This window comes from Nicotiana tomentosiformis, chromosome 4 (assembly GCF_000390325.3).
Source record: "Nicotiana tomentosiformis chromosome 4, ASM39032v3, whole genome shotgun sequence".
In the NCBI taxonomy this organism is placed as follows: Eukaryota; Viridiplantae; Streptophyta; class Magnoliopsida; order Solanales; family Solanaceae; genus Nicotiana; species Nicotiana tomentosiformis.
The window spans coordinates 133,909,927-133,933,480 of NC_090815.1; the positions used below are offsets into that span (position 1 = coordinate 133,909,927).

The following is a 23,554-nucleotide window of genomic DNA, read 5'->3' on the forward strand; positions in this document are numbered from 1 at the left end:
TTAAACTAAAAATTTAAAAATTCTACAAGTAATTGAGGCATACCAGATATGAAGTAGTGCAAATGAGTGATTACAGATGTTGATTGTGTGTGGTAGATGAATTAACAGACGATTTCAATATTTTATATTTGTGAGTGCTCAGAGAGGGGAAAAAATAAATAGTAGCCCTAAGTCTACTATTTACATTAGACGATCTGACTAAGGGACAAAGGGATGAGTGCGGCCGCAGAATTCCTATTGCGGTCCACACTCTGTTACATGGGGCTCAAAAGCCCTTGATGATCTGCGATCCGCAGAATTTGCAGTGTGACCACATATTTTTGTTGCGGATCGCAGATTTGGATGTGCGGGCGCACTTTGGCCATTTCTCTGACAAACCAACTTCAGAGAGTTTGCATTTTTCTGATGTCCGCACTGTAATTGTGTGGTCGTAGTTCCCTTTTGTTGTAGCAATCACAATTGTGCGATTCGCATAATGTACAAGCGGTCCGCACTTCTTTCCATACTTAGCTAATTTTCTGGACACAGTTCCTGTAAAGTACATTCATCCCTGCAACACACTTCAAATCCAGTTAACACAAAAATAACACATATCTACAAAAGAAGGAAAGAAAAGAAAAAGAAATATGGGTTGCCTCCCAAGAAGCGCCCGATTTAATGTCGCGTCACGACACAGATTACCATCATTTGAAATGAATAACTGCCACCACATGGCGATCATCAACCTTTCCCAAATAATGCTCCACCCGGTGACCATTGAATCGGAATACCTCATCATTTTTGTTCTTCAAGTCCAATGCACCAAAAGGTGTCACACCCACAATTTCAAAGGGACCACTCCACTTAGATTTCAGATTTTCGGGAAACATCTTAAATCGTGAGTTGAACAACAAAACAAGATCGCCCACCTTGAACTCCTTATTCCGAATGTATTTGTCATGAAGGTCCTTCATCTTCTCTTTGTACAAGGATGAACTTGCATATGCATGGTACCGGAACTCATCCAATTCATTCAAATGTGCAACCCGCAAGTTAGCGGTTGTATCCCAATCAAGATTCAACTTCTTTAAAGCCCACATGGATTTGTGCTCAAGTTCTACCGGAAGATGACAAGCTTTGCCAAACACCAACTGGTATGGAGACATCCCGATAAGAGTTTTGAAAGTAGTCCGATAAGCCCATAATGCATCATCAAGCTTCTTTGACCAATCCGTCCAGTTAGCATTCACTGTTTTGGACAAGATACTCTTTATCCCGGTTGGAAACTTCCACTTGACCGCTAGCTTGTGGATGATAAGGACTCGTAACTTTATGAGTGCCACCATACTTGCCAAGTAAAGTGTCAAAAGCCTTGTTGCAAAAATGCGACCCCCTAACGCTTATGATAGCCCGCGGAATACCAAATCTTGTGAAAATATTCTTTTTCAAGAACGCCACCACACTTCTCGCTTCATTGTTGGGTAGAGCAATGGCCCCAACCCATTTAGACACATAATAAACCGTGACCAAGATGTAGGTGTTTCCACAAGAACTCACAAATGGACCCATGAAGTCAATACCCCACACATCAAAGATATCAATCTTCAAAATGGTAGTGAGAGGTATTTCATTCTTCTTCGAGATTCCACCGGCCCGTTGGCATTCATTATATCTTTTCACCATAACACTTGCATCTTTGTAAAGAGTGAGCCAATAGAAACCGCAACTTAGCACTTTGGTCGTCGTTCTTGCTCCACCATGGTGACCACCATAAGGCGAAGAATGGCAAGCCTCAAGAATAACATTTTGCTCTTCGTCCGGTACACATCTTCTAATTACCCCATCCGTACAAATCCGAAAAAAGTATGGCTCATCCCAATAATAATCTTGACAATCCAGTTTGAGCTTCTTCCTTTGATTTGAAGAGAAACCATCCAGGATGATTCCACACACAAGGAAGTTTGCTAGATCCGCGAACCATGGCACCTCCTTCATTGAAATAGCCAAGATTTGCTCGTCGGGGAAGGAGTCATTGATTTCAAGGCCATTATGCGGCCTCTCCTCCTCCTCTAAACGAGACAAGTGGTCCGCCACTTGATTTACACTCTATTTTTTTTATCTTGGATGTCAATATTGAACTCTTGCAACAATAGCACATATCTCATCAATCGAGCTTTTGAATCTTTCTTGCTCATAAGATACTGAAGTGCCGCATGATCCGTATGAACAATAACCTTTGCACCCATCAAGTATGGGCGGAACTTCTCAATTGCAAACATAGCGGAAAGGAGCTCTTTCTATGTAACGGTGTAATTGAGTTGGGCATCATTCATGGTCTTACTAGCATAGTAGACCGGATGAAAAATATTTTTGATATGTTGCCCCAAAACTTCAACTATTACATCACTAGCATCGCACATGAGCTCAAAAGGAATACTCTAATTAGGAATGGTGATAATGGGAGTGGTTGTCAACTTGAACTTTAGCAATTCAAAGGCTCTCATGTAATCATCATTGAAGTGAAACTTAGTATCTTTCTCTAATACCATGCACAATGGGTTTACCACTTTAGAAAAATCCTTTATGAAGCACCGGTAAAACCCCGCGTTGGAGGTGAAAGTTTAGAAATCACCTCTATCTTAGAAATCACCTCTATCTCCGCTTTTTAGACCTCTATGACAGTTTTTGAAATCTTGTGGCCAAGGACAATGCCTTCCTCGACCATGAAATGGCATTTCTCCCAATTCAACAGCAAGTTCGTTTCTTCACACCTTGCTAATACTCTATCCAAATTTTCCAAACAATCATCAAAGGAATACCCGACTACCGAGAAGTCATCCATGAAAACTTCAACGTAGTCCTCTATCATATACGTAAAGATCACCATCATACACCTTTGAAAAGTCGTCGGTGCATTTCATAAGCCAAATGGCATCCGCTTGAAAGTGAAAATGCCATAGGGATGTGTGAAAGTTGTTTTCTATTGATCTTCCGGAGCAATAAGGATTTGGTTATAACCTGAATATCCACCTAGAAAGCAATAGAAAGCACGGCCGGCCAACCTATCAAGCATTTGGTCAAGGAAGGGAAGTGGAAAATGGTCTTTCCTCATGACTTTGTTTAGTTTGCGATAGTCCATACACACTCTCCACCCGGTCACCGTTCTTGTGGGAATCAACTCATTCTTTTCATTGGTGACCACTGTTATGCCCCTTTCTTTGGGACACATTGCACCGGAGAAGTCCACAAACTGTCGGAAATGGGGTAGACAACCACGATATCTAACCACTTGATGATCTCCTTTTTTATCATGTCTTGCATGGCTTCATTGAGTCTCTTTTGATGTTTGATGAATGGTTTGGCATCTTCCTCCAAGTTAATCTTGTGCATGCAAAATGTAGGGCTTGTCCCCCGAATATCCGCCAAAGTCCACCCAATAGCTTTTTCCTCTTGTGGAGCGCTGCCAATGTAGAGTCAACCTGCACGTTAGTCAAACAAGAGGAAAGAATAACCGGTAAAGTACAAGGGCCAAGAAATTCATACCTAAGATATGGAGGCAATGGCTTCAACTCCAAGGTAGGAGGCTCTTCAATTGAAGGCTTTGTTGGAGGTGTTTTCCTATTTTTAAGATCCAAGGAAAGTTTTCAGGGTGCAGAGTTGTATGACCCCATTCCTTGCAAATAATTCACACATTCCATGAAGCCATCCATCTCGTCATCATCAAAGTTGAGCAAGACGTCCTCCAACATATCACCCACATTAATCGTGGCACTTGTATCATCAATAATCACATCGGTCACCAAGTCCACGAAAGAACACACTTTATTGCTATTCGGTTGCCGCATAGATTTGCACACGTGGAACACCACCTTTTCATCACCCACCCGGAAAGTGAGTTCTCTGGCTTCCAAATTAACAAGAGCCTTCCCAGTAGCAAGCAAAAGGTCTTCCAAGAATAATCGGTACCTCATAGTCCACTTCACAATCAAAAATAATAAAATTCGCCGGAAGAATGAACCTATCAACACGAGCCAATACATCTTCAATTACTCCCAACGGTCTCTTCATTGTACGATCGGCTATTTGTAATCTCATAGATATGGGTCTTGGTTTCCCAATTCCCAAAGTTTTGAAAACTGAATAAGGTATCAAATCGATACTCGCCCCAAGATCACAAAGAGCTTTGGCAAACTTGGCGCTTCCAATGGTACAAGGAATTGTGAAAGCACCAGGATCTTCTAATTTAGAAGCCATCGAACGAACAATTATACTCACTTGATGAGTGACTTTGATAGTTTCAAAATTCATCGACCGCTTCTTTATCACCAAATCCTTCATAAACTTTGCATAACCGGGCATTTGCTCAAAGGATTCAACTAATGGCACATTTGTTGAGAGACTCTTCATCATGTCAATGAACTTTTTGAATTGATTCTCGTCATTTTGCTTGGCAAGCCTTTGAGGATATGGAGGAGGTGGCTTAGGCAATGGTGCCTTAGCCTTTTGCACTACCGGTTCCGGTATGTCAATAACATGATCCCTAGACGGGTTCACTTTCTCTTGAGTCTCTCCCACATTGTCATCAATATCAATCCGCACTTCATCATTTGCTTGCACCACATTTTTAAGGATCTCCTCTTCTTCTACCACTTGCTCATCATCTACAAGTTGCCTTTGACTTGAGGTGGATGCATTCCCACCTCTTCCACTTCTTGTAGTAACATCCATGGCATGTCCTGTATTGTTCCCACCCTTTGGGTTTACCACCGTGTCACTTGGTAGTTCCCCCTTAGGATGAGAATTTAAAGCTTGAGAGATTTTCCCCATTTGCACTTCTAAGTTACGGATCGAGGTGTTGTGTGAAGCAAGTTAAGCATCGGAATCGGCATTCTTCTCCATCATTTGATTGAACATGTTCTCAATAAGGCCCATTTCATTGTTGGAAAAACTAGGACCATGGGAAGGATAAGGAGGTGGGTTGCTCGATTGTTGATACATCGGGGGCCTTTATAAACCCGACCCCCGATTTTCTTGATTGTTACTCCACCCACCTTGATTGTTGCCTCCCCAATTGCCTTGGTTATTGTTGTTATACCAATTCTCTTGATTATTGCTTCCACTCCAATTGCCTTGATTGTTGTTGTTATTCCAATTACTTTGATTGTTTCCACCACTCCAATTACCTTAGTTGTGAGAATTCCAATTGCCTTGATTATTTTGAGGTCTCTATTACAGTTGGCTTGGGCCTTGTAAGTTATTTCTTTGCCCTTGAAAGTTGTTCACATATTGGACCTCTTCTTCTTGGTCATTGTAAGAGTCATATTGATCAAAACCACTATCATCTTGCACAAAATTGTCCACTCTTTGTTGCACTTGCGGACTTCTTATTCTTCGCTTTTTCACCATCATACTTACTCCCTCAATTGCATTGACTTGTCTCGGGTTTTGCACTTGATGAAGTTGAGCCTTTGCCAATTGGTTCATGGTGGTAGTCAACTCGGCTATGGCTTGACCATGGTCATGAAACCCTTTGTGAAGAAGAATCACATTGGGATCACCTTGTGGAACATTGGTCCGAGATTGCCACGCCGATGAAGTATCCACTATCTCATCCAAGATATCACACGCCTCCACATAAGGAGTAGTCATGAAGTTCTCACCGGCAAGTTGATTCACTACACATTGGTTGGTTGTATTGATCCCCCGATAGAAAATTTGTTGAATCATGTTCTTCGTCATATCATTGTTGGGGCACTCTTTCACCATTGTTCTGTACCTTTCCCATATCTCATGTAGTGGTTCATTGGGCTCTTGCTTATTTCATCCCGAAGAATAGCCATGTGCTAGGGAGAGAAGTACTTAGAAATAAATTTCTCTGCTAGTTCATCCCAAGTATGAATGGAATGATTTGGCAAACGTTCCAACCAATCTAAAGCTTTCCCCCCGTAGACAGAAGTACTTAGAGACATTTGTTTGTTTACTCCCCCAACACGTATCTACGAACCCCTTCAAGTGTTTATATGCATTTCGACCTAGTGCACCGGTGAAGAACCCTTGAAGGTGGGGGTGGAGCGGGGACATTGTCTTGAGGCAACGAGGGTGTGGACAATTGGCTTGAGGTTCAAGATGGACCTCATCCATTTGATCATCCTCAACGTCCACATCCCCCATAGCTATGTTTTCGAGCTCGTTGTTTGCCATGATTGCACCTACAATAACTCAACACGTTAGTAACAAGGAAGGAAAAGAAGATATTCCCAAAAATACACCTAAATATATAGCTAACACTGTTTTTTAGCTCCCCGGCAATGGCGCCAAAAATTGTCTCGTCCAATTTCACACCTCAATTCAAGGTTATGAAATGGTCGAATGCAATGATAGTACCCAACAAGAGTCGGGGTCGATTTCCACAGGGAGCTATATATGGGAGTTAGGAGTATATATTATAGTATATGAATTTGACTATCTCAATTTACACTTCCACAAATTGGAGTTATTTTTAAGTCTAATTTAAAACTAAGAGTGCAAGTTGAAAAATAAAACTAAGAAATTATTTTTGTTGTTTTTCAAGTTTTGTAAAAAGCCTAGGGCTATGACCATCGCATAGGTGTTTGTCTAATGGGATATAAACCTTAATGCTTGTTTTATTGATCGGGGTGTATTATAGCTATCAACACTCAATTACCCACTCAATACCTCCCGATCAGAGAGTGATTTGCCCAATTTGTCTCTCTCAAGTCCAAATGGGTATTGCACAAAACGGTTGATAAAAGCTTAAGTCGGGTTATTACTATCTCTAGGTTGAACCCTTTAGTTGGGATTATCAATCTCTCGATTGACCCAATTTCTTGTTAGCCAAGTTTTTCTAAACTAAGTTTCTCTTTCTCAAGTAGAGACCAAGTCAAATAGGCATGAACTAATGTTTGCAACTATTAATTCCACAAATTAAAGCATGAACAAGGCTAAATAATAAACACTCAACCATAAACAAGCATTAAATTAAACACCCATAAGGTTTACGCACTAGGGTTTGATCATAACCCTAGTAAAAATCTAGCTACCTATGCTTGAAATTGAAGAAAAAGAAGAAGAAATAATAATTAAACTCATATTGCAAGATTAAAATGATAAAATCTATGTTAAAATAGCTCAAAATATATAAAAAAAACTACTAAAAGAAGTAAAGAAAAATGACTACTGTAGTTGTTGATGTCAAATGTTAGCCTAAAACTGTGAAACTCGTCTATTTATACAAGGCTAAAAATTTCGGACAAAAATGCCTTTCGGAAGGTTCTGCGGCCACACAATTACATGTGCGGTCCGCAGATTTCTTCAACTTGTAGGAACTGGAGGTCTGCAGCCACATAATTTTGATCTGCGATCACGGGGCCTTCTTTCTGCGGTCTGCAGAATTGTAACTGCGGTCGTATCTTGCTCTTCTGCGGTCCGCATAATTACATCTGCGGCCGTATAGCACTTCTTCTGCGGTCGCACAATTCCTGTGCGGTCCGCACTTCTGGGAGACTTAGAATGCATATTCTCTGAAATTTTGTTCCTAGTCATCTTTTGTGGCCGCACAATTCATGTGTGGACCGTACTTTTTACAAAGATCTGCTGCCATTTTCTTCATCATCTGTGGTACCATCCATACCAAACCAACAAAATTCTATCAAATAATCACCATTTAATCTCTACAATGGCTATGAATTTAAATTGAGAACGTATGGCTTCCAATCACTATCCCATAAGTTCTAATACTTAATTCATACTTGTACACTCATAATAAATACATGCATCTAAGTCTAAGGGTGTAGTATTACCTTTTGGAATAAATCTTGCAAAACTCTCCTTTGAGTTCTTGAAGAAATTTCTTGAAAATCTAATAATTTTACAGTGGATTGAGTTAATTCTAGGGTAGAATTGATGGTAGTGGGGATTACTCATCTTGAAGGTAGAAGGAGTTGGGGGTCTTAAGAGAGAGGAGAGGAGCTCAAAAATCGGCTAAGTTAAATGGGAGAAGTGAGCTCCTAAAATGCCCCTTTTTATATAAAAAATGATGATTGTGCATACCTACGCACGCCTCATGCGTAGCTACGCAAGAATCAAATCCTTGAAGCCCTCATTTGTTCCACATTCTATTTTTACCTATACATGTTGCGTAGCTATTATACGTAGCTACGCATATGTGTGGCTGCACAGCTACCTTTCGGAAAAAGGACTATAACGAATGGTTTGAAGCATTGAAAACTAGTCTTTCATTTTATAGGCAGTGTACCACATAAATCTTTATATAATGGGAGTTGTGATCATTTAAAATCAGGTCTTGTGCAAACTAATTTGAAACTTTAATCCATTTTCTAGTTCCAAACTTGGCTTACTTCTAGGGCCCTTCTTAGACCTTAAACCACATCCAACACACCTCTTACATTTACTATCATGATCATCTAAGTTATTGTAATATAAAATTTCTTGTGAAAGGCAAAACGGAAATTAAGTGACTCACGAGTGTGTATTATGGCCACAGACTTATAGGAAATTTGAGCAGTGCTTAATATCAACCCTAAGCACCCAATTATTAAGGAGCTTTGGTCGAGAGTAGCAAAGGATCCAAAGGTATATTTGATTATGTCTTTCAAATCTTAAAATGTTGAATTGTTTTGATTTATAGGATGTTAATGCAAAGCAGATAGCAATGATTATGTACGTTATAGCTTTACTTACTAGAGAATGGCTGGGAGCTTACTGACTTAGATAGTGTTGCTTCCCATACATACAACTTAGTTCAAAGTACTGTAAAAGTTGCACTACAATGATAAAGGAAGAAGTAAAAGCCAAGGTTGAAATCAAATGAGTGGGGGGGGGGGGGGAGTTAGAGATATTTTTGAAAAAATATTTCCTCTGCCTTGGAAGATTTCACATTCAAGCTCAACTTCAAACCAAAGGTCAAAGAGTCATAGTAGGTGTAAGTAATACTCAAACTTGGAGAACATTCTGATTTGAAAGAAAGTAAAAGCTAGGCTAGTTGCGGTGCCATCTTAATCTTCTAGTTTGCCGCGTCCTCTTGCTGCTTCCTGAGGAGATACTGAAGAAGCACGCAATGGAGGCTCTCAGCCACATGGATAGTTCAATGTGCTCATCGGCGCCTGACCCTGAGATGTGGATCATCCAAGCGGGGGTACTTCTGCGTTATCGGCCTTTACTAAAATTGCATTTCCTGCTGTAAAGTCGGCTCGTTCGTTATTTTTATGTATCAGACCATAATGGATAGTGAATTTAATAGAACAAAATCCGCTATTGTATGCATATTTCATTAACAGTATCATTACCGCTAATGAGATAACTTCAATTTCGACACATTTAAGGTAAGGTTTTTTAAAGCGGAATTCTGCTATTCTTATTGACTCAAGGGGGCTATGATATTTTTGTTCACGCGGTGATATTCTATCTTTTCAAGAGTACTACCCTGTACGTAGTCTATGTCGGCATGCTTAACACATGCAAGTCGGACGGGAAGTGGTATTTCCAGTGGCGGACGGGTGAGTAACGCGTAAGAACCTGCCCTTGGGAGGGGAACAACAGCTGGAAACGGCTGCTAATAGCCCTCTCTTTAGCGTCCCGCCATTCCTTCTTGTTAACACAGGAAATCTAACTCATTCTAAGCTCTATGATGCTCGATCTTTCTTGATGAAGAGAATGGCATACTTAGGTTTGAGGGTGAGATTTTGAAAGAGTAACCGCAATATCAGAAGAAATTCTTCCTTGATTCCTTTGACCTGAGACTGCTACTTGTATTTCCTTTACTATTCTTTCTCTCTCCTCAGTTGCTTCTTGAGCAAACAAAGTTTTTGCTTGTCTTTCCTTGCTACTTTCAATCAATCAGAAAATGAGGATTGAGCAGTAGAATTTGCAGCACCTATTCAGGAGCTAGGGAATCGGCTTGCAAGGAAACTTTTGATTGAAAGTCCATATCTTTCTATTTTCCTATATCTCCGGCTAGAAAAGAATGTATACGTCAAATTTTGAAGTCTCACTGGTTTAGATACAACGAGATAATCATCAAAGTTTGGAAATCTCAACTGGAATACCTCACTGCATCGGTATCGGTTATAAGCCACATTCAGCAAAGAATTCCTAGTCTTTGTCGCATTTTGTTCTTAAATCTTGATTTATTTATTTTTTTTTTTGGTTTTCTTTAATGTAAATTGTGATAATGCATCCCAGTGAACTAAAATGGTATCTTGCTATCTTAGGAGATTTTACTTTACTTTTATTTAATGTGGTTCTCCTTTTTTTTTTTTGTGTAACATTTTAATCTTTTAATTTCTTCTAATTTTGAGTTCCACATTCAAGCTCAACTTCAAACCAAAGGTCAAAGAGTCAGAGTAGGTGTAAGTAATACTCAAAGTTGGAATAGTAATTGGCGCATACAGTTCTTAATTCTTAGAATTTTTTTTTTCTTTTGGCTTTCTTTAATGTGAATTGTGATAATGCATGTGAACTAAAATGGTATCTGTTTAACTGTATATGCTTGCTATCTTAGGGGATTTTACTTTACTTTTATTTTCTTCTGGTTCTCCTTTTCTTCTTTTTTTGTAACATTTTAATCTTTTAATTTCTTCTAATTTTGAGTTTCATAAATTTCAAACTATGAGATAAATTGATCTATGCTTTTGCTCCTGTGTAAAGTTTCTTTCTTAGAGGATTTTTAATGATCCAATTGGTTTTGTTTGAAATTGAATTAATAGCTTTTGTCTCTTCAGAAGTTGGAGTATGCGATAGGAGACCAAGAAGTATTATTTCCAAACACATAGCTGCTTCAATTATAAATTCAGCTTTGACACATTACATTTAATCCAATACGTAACTTTTTATTTATAAAATTATTTTCAACGCCTAACTTTGTTTTTGCAAGCATCTCAGTGATGACCACAGCTTGTGGAAATGGAACTTGTAAACTAGATAGAATCTTTTTCTTCAGAGGATGGCAACAAACATCTGTAGAAGAATTTTACTATGCATCTGCCTGTCTTGTTGAATTGGTCACAAGTTTTATCTGACGGGTTAAACTTGTTAGTAACTCCATTATACCTATCTTATTAAATAGTTCACAAGTTTAACCTGATTTTTATTAAAGAGTTAATACCCTAAAACTCTCTTAAACTATCACATTTTTGTTATTTTTCTGTTTAAATTATTCGGTGTCCTCAAAACCTCCCTGAACTATGTTGCCCTTCATATTAAAACCTCATCGTTGCTGATCTGGCATAACGTGTGTAAATACTCGCTTGGGAGCGCGTGGCAGCTGAAAAAAGCCATCAAAATAGCGCACCTGACAGAAAATAATGGCTAATTAGCCTAACCCTCTTTCAAATTTAATTTTTTTAATAAATATTCTCCCTATTTCAGTTATATCCATCTTTATTCCTCATTTTTTCACCATTCTTCCTTATTTTTTCATGTTGCTTCTTTATTTTTCACCTTCTTCTTCATTTATTAATCTTTTTTCTTTAGTTCTCCATATGGGTTTCCTCTTAAAAAACTTCTCCCCCGCTCTTTTTTCCTCTGAAATGATTTACTCTCTTTCTTGTTTTAGTTTTCTTTCATGTCTTACACATATTGTTGAAAGGATACAATTTAAATCTTCTTATTAAACTCAACACCTTGTAGAGAATAAAGTTGAATCTCTTGAATCTTCTTTATGTAATCTGGAATTAGAGAATGTAATTGCTGGCCAATTTTGTGTAATCTTTTTTATATAATATAAGATGATTTTTAAGAAATGCAATACTATATGCCGTTATTTATATTTTTATTGTGCTACAAAGTGAATATAAATAAGGACTTTTCAATGGAGTCTAGCATAAAGTACAATCATAATTAAACCTAAAATTAACATAGTACATTAGATATTATTTTGGCCGAAACTCCTAGAATTAATCAATCATTCGTGAGTAATATATCATGAGTAAACTATATAAAAAATTTTGTACAAACCATAAGTTAATATAGTTAGACAGTCGTACTTTTAAAAGACCATCATGGGGTTTTAATATATAGGGGAATATAGTTCAGGGGTTTTGGGGGACACCAGATAGTTTAAGTAGGCAACTGACAAAAAAGTGATAGTTTAGACGGGTTTTAGGCTGAGTTAAACAACCACGCGTAGTGCTACATGGCATATTTCTAGACAATTAGGAGCGTGTACTAGACGTAACTCAAAGAATGCAGCGAGGGAGTTTTAATATGAAGGGCAATATAGTTCGGGGGGGTTGGGGACACCAAATAATTTAAGTAGGAAACTGACAAAAACATGATAGTGTAGGGAGATTTTAGGGTATCAACTCTTTATTAAATTGTTCAAAAACTTTAGTCTGCAAGGCTAATCTTACCAAATTAGGACCAAAATGCATAAACTTTTAGTTTTTGCAAACAAATTTATCCAATTGTTCACAAGCTTAATCGATGGGTTAAACTTAGATTTACACATTCCTTTCAAATACTACCAGCTTCAATTCATGAAGAAGAAGAGAGCAGAGTTGGAGGCGGTGATGTTTAAAGAGTGTGGTCCATCACTTCTGAATCAATTTTATTTGAAGTGTATTCCATCGTCTAAGTCTAAGCTTCAACTTGAGATAGAGAATTTGGAGTTACATAACTAATACTATAAGGAGTATTTAATTGAAATAAAGTTCTCACGGGTAAAACTCCTACATTTTCAAGTGAAATTTATGTCCAAATACAATTGACACGTTCAAATACCTTTTTTTATAACTACAACTTCAAATACATTCTTTTTCTTTTCAATTTCAACCTAAAATTGTAGTAACATTTGATGACCCGTATACAAGGTAAAAGCTTGCCCGTAAATGATACATGTTACTTCATTTAACTATAATTATTAGTATTTAACCATAGTTAACTACCACATTTTATACACATGATCGCAAATAATTAATATAAAATACTTAATATCTTGGTATTTTCTTTGTGTGCTTTCTTTGACACATGACAATTTTCCCAATAGCCATCACTATTCGCTGCAGCTATCCTAGAAGTATCAATTTTTCCTTCTGCTGCAACCTACCAAGAAGAATTTATTTGGAACCTTACCAGTTCTCCCTTTTGCTGTTATTTTTCTTTTTATTGCCCCAAACATCTCATGGCTCAAACATTTTTACAAGGAAACTAGAACTACAGCTAGTGGAAGGCCACCATTACTTAATGTAAATTATCTATCTTAAGTTCCAGAATTACCCAGCAGAATTTAATCAGAATAGATGAATATTTTGCTAATTCAACCACGTCGTACTTTCAAAGTTACGCTTTATAGCAATTGGAGAAATAAATGATTGAAGAAACAATGATGTATAATTTCGGAATTGAGCCAGAATTAGAAGACACGAAATAGAAAAGACATATTTGTTTTTAGAAGAATCCAACTCATTGGAACTCAGAAGAAATTAAATAGTCAACTTTCATTGCAGTATTGACCGTTCACATATAGAATATTTTCCAATTCGCTAGGTTCACAATATAACAAGCAGCGTTCTATAGCACGCACAAAATCGTCCTCAACCTTAATAAATGTGTCCATATTTTCTCTTCTTTTTTTTAACTTCATTTACAAATGCTCTGTAGTAAAAGCCAGTAAGTACATAAAATAAGACAACCAGCACAAAGAACTCTAAGAAAGTGATGTAACTCGCTGGAGAAAGTAAAAAGAATTAAAGTTTTATCTGTGTGCCTAAACTCCAGGCTAAACCACAGCTGCTTCCCAGAGAAGAGCTACAAAATTCCCTGCGCAGTATATCGAGCTAAAAACTAACTATACACAGTTAGAAATGACTCAAAAGGGAACTGTGAAGGGCAATGCATACAACTCAGCATCATGAATGTATTGCGCCCGTGGCCATAATGCAGAGCTTCCACATGTTGAATCATTGCTGACTTCTTTGCTGACCACACTTTTTTCTCCCACTCGTGTGTGCTTAGGTTTTCTTTGGAACAGCCACGATTCATCGTCAACACCAAGATGCTCAGTTTGAAGACTTGGCGGAAGCCAGTTCTCTATCAAATTCTTGTACTGAAATTCTATGCTGTTCTCATGCTCTTTGGAGCATAAGGCAGTTGCCGTCTTGTCTACAGCAACACAGTCTGTCCACCCAGACGTGGATGGACTTGGCTCTAAAACTGATAGGGACGGACAACATTGATTGTTGGTTGCTTTCTGCAAAGGATTGGCTCTCTCTGCAATTGTCCTGACTGTAACTTCTGCATCTTTTTGGGCTGGTTTTCGCAACTGCTTCTCCTTGGCAGTTGACATCTCACCTTGCCCACCTTTTTTAGACAAACGAATGCGGATAATGCTACCTATTGTCAAGCAAATAATTAAAAAAAACATAAGCAACAAAAAGAACAGAAGACCAAACTAACAAGTACGGTAATAAAAGTAAAATAAACTCACCATGTGCCTGTATGTTGCCATGTGAAGGTGAGGCAGGCCTCTTCCTTTTATTGCTATTCTGGGTGCTGTCAGATGAGCAGCTGGAATTCTGTGAGCACACAGCCTGTCCATGTTCCTCAGTGAGATTGCTCCTCTCCAACTGTTCAGCTTCGTCTTCTAGACATTTAAACAAGTACATTCCTTTGGACTCGTGAGTGGCCTTGTCAAATCCAGGATTACTTGACTCCTTCTTTGCCTTCTTCTCTTCTCTTCTCTTTCCTTTCTTTTGTTTCTTTTCCCTCTTCTTCTCCTTCTTTTCTGCTTTAGCTATCTCCCTCTCCCTTTGGAGCTTTAGAGCACCAGAGGATAACAAGTTCAGAATAGAGGGAGAGAGAAGATGAATACAGCATCACCACGAGGATATTGCACAATTAAGATCTCACTGATCTTTTATTACATCAAAGAGGCATGTGTGTAGTACCAAACATTTGTTGGGTTCACAACATATACTTGCATCAATATGACAGAATACAGTAACGCAGCACTCAGTCAGCTAGTTCAATTTATCACACAACCTGGCCCCTGGTCTTACATTGAGTTGCTTAAAAAGTTCTAAAGAAGTCCAATCATACAACACTCTAGCAAAGGGATATGAGGGATGAGGCTAACCCCCATTCAGCTAGAAAGCACCAAAGCATGGACAAATTAAAGAATAACATGTTCACTGAACACCATATACACAAGCACTTAGCATTGTGGACTTAACACAAAACAAGGATACGCTTTTATTCTGTCAGGTGTCATTTATCACTCCTATGATTGAAGATGCTAAAACAATCATTTGAACTATACAGTTAAATGTAGACTAATGTGCAGTATTCATGCTTTATTAGGTGGTCATGTCAAAGTAATGAAAAATTACAGGGAATACCTAAAAACACGACCAAGTAGCTCATGAGTTGTTTCATAGATGACAATCTCACTTAAACTTAATTTGATGGAAACAAATAGAAGTCTAAGCAGGAAAGAGGCCTAATATCGCTTCCGCGGGAGCTGGACCCAAATGGATATTTTTGAAATTTACAATTAGGATAGTTGTCTTTTTAATTAGGTTGTGAAAATTTTTGCGCATTCCACCAAAAAATGATTTTAAAAGAGTACCTCAAAAAGTAGTTTTATCCATCAAAAAATCCCATATTAAATTAGTTTTGAAAACAAATTGCAGCCCTCATTAGTATAAACCATTAGTCACAGAAAATCTCCTATTTCACCACTCCATCAAATATCAAACCTGCAATAACATGGTCTTTTTTTTCCATAATCGTGGTGTCCGGACCAGCTTGCGCGCACCTCGACTAATTAAACAGGATACCTGACACCTCCCACCAGCAACAGGTACCGGATAACTCTATCCATCAAGGCTTGGATACAGGATTACTCTAATTTCTCCCTTAAACAATGCACTAAACCCTAAAGTGTCCCTACACTTTTCCAACTCTCATCCTTGATCCATGGGCAGGAGATATACTATCAGCGGGCATCCAATTACCCAGATTTCATATGATATATGTCGTAATATTAATCATATCCTTAAAACTAATCCAATTATAACCAGGTTATACTGAGACATATAAATTATTTACAACGATGAAACCCTAAATCGAAGTTCATAGATGCACAATGAAACATTATTTCCTAGGAGATTTACATGATATAGAATCAGATTTAAACAAGCCCTCATATGCTGAATTATTTCTAGCAACACGACGAAAAAATCAGCCAGGGACAAGAGCATAAACACATAAATCAAGTGCTCTTTGTTTCAACAAACCTTAATCGATTCGATCAAGGCTTCATTATTGGCTGCTGTATTCAGCGAATAGCCAGGTGGTGGGTATGGGAAGCACCGAGACATCCTCAATACACAAAGAAGCACAACCCCTTTTCGATTTCGCTTTCGATTTCAGATCTGAAATTCCCCCTCCTCTCTTTAACGAAAACACAAAAACAAATCGTAAGAAATAGATGGGTAGCGTTCAGATTTTGTTTCGATTTGGCACGATACAAAAGAAAAATTTGATTGAATCGCAAAAAAATCGAAGTTCTTCTGGAAACCCTAGACCCGACGCAGTCGAAATTTTTATTGAGAGAGGCGGAGATGAATAATGTGTCTAAGGAACCTCATAAGGGGTATTTATAGGCAGATGAGTGACCGACTTAAAGCGCGTTTTTATTTTACCTTATTGCCCTTTGTTTTTTATGGTAATATCCCTTTCCTTAGCATAGACGGATGGCATCACTTATGGCCCATTTCTTATTGGAAAGCAAGTAAAGACCAATTAGAATTAGCAAACAAATTTAGAAGTAGTATTTAATTGGTTATAAATTTATGTATATATGCTTCTTTTGTCCCTAAAAATACATGACATTTGCAAAATTTCAAGTTACGAACTAATTAAAATTTGGCTAGTGATTTGAATTTTAATATTTTGCCATTTTTTTGCAAAATTTTAAATATTAACCAGTTCTAGTGTCTAGCTTTCGATATATCTATTTTTTGGTAGCACTTAATTTGATTTTAAATACAAACAAATAACACGTAAGTATATCTCCAATTTGGTATATGTAATGAATAAAATATAGCAAAGCAAGTATGTCTAATATTTTTCTACCCGAAGAACGTATTAAATTATTACGAGCAGAACAAATGAAGCGCACTTTTGAAGAAGCGATCTGTTATCGAGTCGTCTTATTGGGAATAACAAGAGCATCTCTCAATACTCAAAGTTTCATATCTGAAGTGAGTTTTTAAGAAACTACTCGAGCTTTAGCAAAAGCGGCTCATATCTGTAATTTGGTATATGCAAGGAATAAAATATAGCAATGCTCATTTGCTCTTGTGTACAAACAAATTAATTCATGAGGAAAAAAATATTTTTCCAATAAACCAAACAAAAAGGAAAATTTTCTTCCCTTTTCCTTTCGATTCTTTTCCCTTTTTTTTTTCCAGCCAGTTTCCAAATTCCCATGGCTAGTTGTCCAGTTGCAAACAGTCATATGCAAAAAGGGCTAGTTGGGCCAACATTTTTCCCGAACCGACTGTTCTGGGACCCATTTTTACCCGCTTACGTGGCAAAGGTTGAAACCCCTAGTAAACCCAAAATCGAGTTGTTTACAAGTTGCCACAAAGGCCCATAGAATAAAGTTTTACATTTTCCATAGATTTTCCGAATTTCAGATCGCCGGAATGAGGAGGATTAGTGGAATCGCCGCCATATGCCGGGCCATGGACGGTGCCGCCGCCGTGTCGGTTCCGCAGCACAGGACGTCTACTGTGGCTCGGTACAGCACGAGCAGCAGCAAATCCTCTGTCAGGTCTAATTGGTATCAACCAACTAGAATCGCCGCTCACGCTGTCGCCGGAACAATGCTTTTCTCGGTGGCGGCTACCGCGTTGACCGAGGAAGTCCACGCTAAAGAAGCAGTGCCACCGGAATTACGCCCTAAAGATATTGTTCTTTATCAGTATGAAGCTTGTCCATTCTGTAACAAGGTTAAAGGTATATACTTTTTTCGCTATTTCTGTCTTGTGGATTGTTTATTTTTTATTTAATACTTATTTTTGCTGATGTGCCTCTCTAAAACATAAACTAGATATTTTTGTAAGAAAATCAAGTCTAGTGTACTAGTGTAGGTAGCCTACTGAATTCATCTGTGATCTGTTAATGAGAGTATAGCTTGGAGATAGTTCACTGAGGATTAGATAATTATTCTGTAGGTTATAGATTCTTAAAGTCTTCCAGAAACAGCCTCTCTATCCCTCCGGTAGGGGTAAGGTCTGCGTACACACTACCCAACCCCACTTGTAGATCCTACTGGGTTGTTGTTGTTGTTGTTGTTATAGATTCTTAAAGTCTTCATAAACAATATACTCTCTCCGTTTCAACTTAACTTGGCACATAGGTTTTAATAAAGAAAGGAAGGCCTTTGAATTTTGTTGTCTTAAACATGCCATAACATTTGTGTGACTGTAAAAGCTTCTCAGTAAGAGTAAGATGAAAAGTTTAAAGTTAAATTCTGCGGAATATAGTAATATGTCAATTTGTTTTTGGAATGGACTAATAAGAAAATATTGTCATAATAACTTGAATGGAAGGAGTATCAAGTATCTCTAGTTCCCACTAACATGGTAGTGTTGCCACAATATGCTTCACCTCATTAAACTATTTGATGTATTCTTGTATTTTTGGTTGGAATTTTACAATCGCTTAACAACTTTTGATAACAAAGAAATCCCCAAGGTCAATGGGGCATGGTTCGAAACTCGGTGGATTATGAGCCTGCCAATCTACCCTTTTCCACTTAGAAGGCTTCTTTGTGTGGCATTGTATCAAATGTTTTCTTAAGGTTTATTTATTTGTTTTTGACAATGTATATCTCTGAATAGTCGTAATGCATACTGGTTAACGTTTATGATTCTATCTCTGCGATAGTTTCTTTTCTTCCTCCCCCTATTACTTATTATTATCTGGTACGCACCATAGTCCTTTACCCTGGAACTTTATCTTTTCAGCATTCCTTGACTACTATGACATCCCATACAAGATCATTGAGGTCAACCCCATCAGCAGAAAAGAAATCAAGTGGTCTGATTACCAGAAAGTCCCTATTGTGATAGTTGATGGTGAAACTATGCTGGACTCATCAGGTATCTGATTTCCTAGAATTGCTTCAATTTTTTGGGTAAAAATGCACCGTTAGATTACATTGTCACTGTATGATAGCTGTAAATTTGCTTATGATAATTATGTTATGCTTTAGTTTCTATACACTGAGGGGGAACCTTGAAGAAACAGTAAAGTTGTCTCCTTGTGGCCTATTGGTCACGGGTTTGAGGCATGGAAGTAGCTGGGGTAGGCTCTCTACATCACACCCTTTGGTGTGCGGCTCTTTCCCGGACCCTATGTGAACGCGAGATGCTTTGTGCACCGGGCTGCCCTTTTAGGTTTCTATACACTGCTGATTGTAAAATGCATCTCAACTGTTAGTAAAATATATTGAAATCCTATCCAACGTCTAAGCTCAACTGTGAAGTAAGCATTTGGAGTGACTAAAGATAACTATATCTATGGATGCAATTTTGCATTGAAGATGGATTGAAATGGATTCCAGGACACCTGATTTATACTCATCTCTTTTATGGTTATGTCTAAACATGTTTCTTTTGCCCTTTTGGTGGATTATAGATATTATTGATAAATTATTCGAGAAGGTGCGTTCTGCTGATTCTACCTCCGATGCTGATGAAGAAAGCAAATGGCGCAAGTATGCACTTCTCTTTCTATCTATGATAGTTTTATGACTGTGTCGTAGCATTTTCCTCTCGAGATAAGTGATATTTGGTAATCAGGTTATCGAGTCTGTAAGTGACATAGGAAATTAGCCGTTGTTTCCCGATGAAGCTTTTGCTTTTTGTTACATAATAGGGTCTTATCCACTAATCGCGATTCTTGCAAATGTAGGTGGGTGGATAATCACTTGGTGCACGTCTTAGCACCCAACATATATCGAACTACCTCAGAAGCTCTTGAATCATTCGAGTACATCACTAGTCATGGTAAGATTTGATTGCAGTGACCACATGTTAAGATGTTTCATGAAGAAATATTTGCTTTATGGTGCTTTTCTTTCTTTCATACTAGTAGCCTTAAATCAAGATGTGGAGTTTTCCTTCTGCATTTGGCAGTAAAACTATGATGCACGTGAGTATTTAATTAGTGTAGAAAAAAATCTTGTTTCTCTTTTGGTGTTTATCCGTCTTAAAAGATTTCAGTTAGTTAAGTTTGGGATAAAGAATTAGAGTTGATGTCGGTAATACTTTGTTGCTTATTAGCTAGTCTTGATGTTGGCCCGCGGCCCGCCTAAGAGTTTCTGTTCTTCTGTTACAACTGGAATGGTGATTACATATGTTGTGTTACATTGTGCACTATAAACTTGGTCTGAAGAATTAAAGATGGAAATTTGTGAAATAGAATGCTGTTGTTTCAAGATATTTATACGAGGTCGCGTCCTCTATAAATCTGACCAAAAGCAAAACACTCCCCAGTTTGTATGTGAAAGTAAAAATATGTGAAGAAGCAAATGTATACCTAAGTTGCTCCGATATGGCAGTTTAGGTGCCGCACCCGTGTCGACAAGACACTAGTATGGATGTGGGTATGGGATCCGTACTGGATCTGGTCAAACAATTTTGGGTACTTTGACCACAACGGACGGAAAAATTCGAGACGAGATACAATTTGATTCCCGAAATCAGAATCAAAACTAGGATTAATTTGAAGAAAATAGCATACCTTATCTAGGCCTTATCTAGGAAATCAATCATTTACTTATCTACAACTTGAGAATAAAAAAGAAATTCACACTTTACAAGCTATACGTAATTATTCCACAAAATTTCTCATAATTTAGATATATATATATATATATATATATTTATTTATTTATTTATTTTATTGAATTATTTTTAGTCGCATCCCCTCAACCGTATCCGTACTAGGATCCATATCCCCGAATCTTAGAATTTACATCTCAAAGTATCCGACCTCTAGATCCCTACCCATGTCGGACACCCGCACCCATGTCCGAGCAACTTAGATGTATACTGCTCAGTGTGTTACCAGTCATGGCTGTTCTCTGTAGTTGAATTTGTCTTGCTCATAGCTTCTCCCTTGCTCCTGTGTTTTGTTGATTCTTATGTATTTAAGCTAGGCTCGATATAGTATCAGAACCTGAACCTTAATGGACATGAGAAAACATGTCACTTATTAGTGGTGCTTATACTGATAGTTTAAAGAGTTCTTTGCTTGATCCCCAGGGGAGGTTCAACTCTCCTCAGCTCATCATAAATAATATTTCAGCTTGGAATAATAAATGGTGGAGTTTTTGTAGGCTGCCGTTTGATCTCTGTTTAGCATAGTCCGATTGCAGGTCTTTTTCTATGTTGTGTACCTTTATGTGAGTTGAAGCTCGTCTTTTAGAGCAATTTTTTCCGTGGTTTACCTGTTGCACAAGTCTAATCTTATTTATGCTATGGACAGGTAATTTCGGCTTTACGGAAAGATTTACCGTCAAGTATGGTGGTGCTGCATCCATGTATTTTGTTTCAAAGAGATTGAAGAAGAGGTATAATATTACAGATGAGCGTGCAGCCCTGTATGAAGCTGCAGAAACATGGGTTGATGCTCTGAAGGGCCGAGATTTTCTTGGTCTGTTTTAACTCCTACGTCAGAATCTATTTGATTGATAATCTTTGCACCAAATCCTTGTCATGTGTGTGAGCCTTGACTCATTTTCGATCTAACAGGTGGCTCGAAACCAAACTTGGCTGATCTTGCTGTATATGGCGTTTTGAGACCCATCCGCTACCTGAAATCTGGTAGAGACATGGTGGAGAACACACGTATTGGTGATTGGTACTCTCGAATGGAAAGTGCAGTAGGTGTGTCTGCTAGAATTCAAGCTTGAGTGGCGATTAATTGGAAAACCACAAGCAAAGACAATTTTTGAGAGGTGTTGATTACAGTTCTGAGAAAGAGCATTACTTTCAAGCTAATATATAAAGGAGATGCACTTAACAAATTTTTGGTAGTTAAGGATACAAAATAAATTTGATTGCGCGCTTGTTTACATTCTGTGTTGACTTATTCTTCTGGATGAAAGTTGTATTTGAGGTGTGCTGAGACAATCTCTTCTTGCAGTTTACCTCTATTTTGTCGCCAATGGTGATTGGTGTGAACTGTAAAGTTGTCACTTTCATGTGCCAATTTTACTACTGATTTTGTCCTTCAAGTAGCCAGTGGGCCTTTTCTTTTAATAATTATGTATTCGATTTTTTCAGTTGGATGCTGGGATTGATATTCACCCCTTCTCTTCCCTATTCCTTTTCTCTGATATGCTGGAAGTTAATCATTGTCTCATTTGTAAATTAGAAAAGTCCTACCATGAACACTTAATCGTATTAAAAAATAGAACTTCATAGTACAAAAGTAAGGAGGTCTTTTATAGTTTAAACTTGGCTGACCGCAAGAAATAGACGCGAAGACTAGAAGCCATTTTATTGAACATTAGTCGAAGTCATTTTGTAAGTTACCGTGGCAAAACTAGGAAGTATGCACTTGGACCATTGTCATTTTCTCTTACGGTGAGAATACTCTAAATTAGGAGGTATGCACTTGGACCATTGTCATTTTCTCTTTGCCTAATTTAGAGTGTTCTCACCGTTTAGCACCAGAACAGATCTATTCTTAGAGGCGTAACATCAGTTTATACCTAATGACCTTGAAAATTGACGTGGTCTTGATTTTTTTGACTCCCGCTTGTCCCATGGGTAAATCTTTAAGGTCAAAAGTTAAAGTGTTGATCATGGGGTAAGCGAGGAGCAACACTTGTTAAACTTGAAATTCTATCCATGAGGCAAGTGTGGTCAAAAAATCAAGAGTGGCACTCAAAATGTCCTATTTGTGCAAATCAGCTGAAATCATGACTCAAACTTGAGAGATCTACACAAAATATCCATAAAACTTAAACTATTTATCTACCCTCAAACTAATTACAAAGACTACCCATACGGTTAAAAATAATTACCCGCCCCTTCACTTATCTTCTGCCAAGGCGTTGCATTCACAAATCATGACGTCGTTGTTGCTATGACCATCTTCCCCCATTTCTCACTTATGTGCTTAATTCATTACTTAGTACAACTATTTATAGAGATTATGGATAAATCACTATTGTCCTAACATATATGTCCCAGCAGGACCATCTACTAGCATGAGAGCTAGTGAACCTAAAGCACGCCTGAAGCGTGGTAGGCCTTTGGATTCTAAGGATCGAAATCCTCAAAAAATAAAATAGACAAATGATAACGATACTATGAAGGGATCTCCTGAAGAAACCCATGATCTGATTAGTTCTGAGATTCCTGAAGAAATCAATGAACCCAAGACTCAAGTGAGTGAGGAACTTTTAATAAGTTCTACTGGTGATGGGATTAATTTAAATTGATCTGAAATAGTGGTGGATAATATTTTTGCATATAATATTGCACTTAACATTATGGAAGATAGTGAG

At 37.9% G+C, this 23,554-nt stretch overlaps 2 protein-coding genes and 1 long non-coding RNA gene across 3 annotated transcripts; 2 read left to right on the forward strand and 1 right to left on the reverse strand.

The window, feature by feature from the left end:
- Window positions 1–13,662: 13,662 nt before the first annotated feature.
- LOC104086823 (uncharacterized) lies at window positions 13,663–16,591 on the reverse strand. The gene is made up of 3 exons (XM_009591167.4): window positions 16,254–16,591; window positions 14,444–14,771; window positions 13,663–14,349 (listed from the first exon to the last, which is right to left on the reverse strand). The coding sequence occupies exons 1-3, from the start codon at window positions 16,335–16,337 to the stop codon at window positions 13,826–13,828; spliced, it is 936 nt and encodes a 311-aa protein (XP_009589462.1). The 5' UTR covers window positions 16,338–16,591; the 3' UTR covers window positions 13,663–13,825.
- Window positions 15,230–16,451, forward strand: LOC138909130 (uncharacterized). The gene is made up of 2 exons (XR_011415673.1): window positions 15,230–15,726; window positions 15,843–16,451. It is a non-coding gene; the product is annotated as an uncharacterized lncRNA (long non-coding RNA).
- A 993-nt stretch (window positions 16,592–17,584) lies between the features above and the next one.
- LOC104086822 (uncharacterized) lies at window positions 17,585–22,321 on the forward strand. The gene is made up of 6 exons (XM_009591165.4): window positions 17,585–17,982; window positions 18,996–19,130; window positions 19,669–19,747; window positions 19,945–20,039; window positions 21,523–21,690; window positions 21,789–22,321. Exons 1-6 carry the CDS (start codon window positions 17,670–17,672, stop codon window positions 21,947–21,949), a joined length of 951 nt encoding a protein of 316 aa, XP_009589460.1. The 5' UTR covers window positions 17,585–17,669; the 3' UTR covers window positions 21,950–22,321.
- Window positions 22,322–23,554: the final 1,233 nt, after the last annotated feature.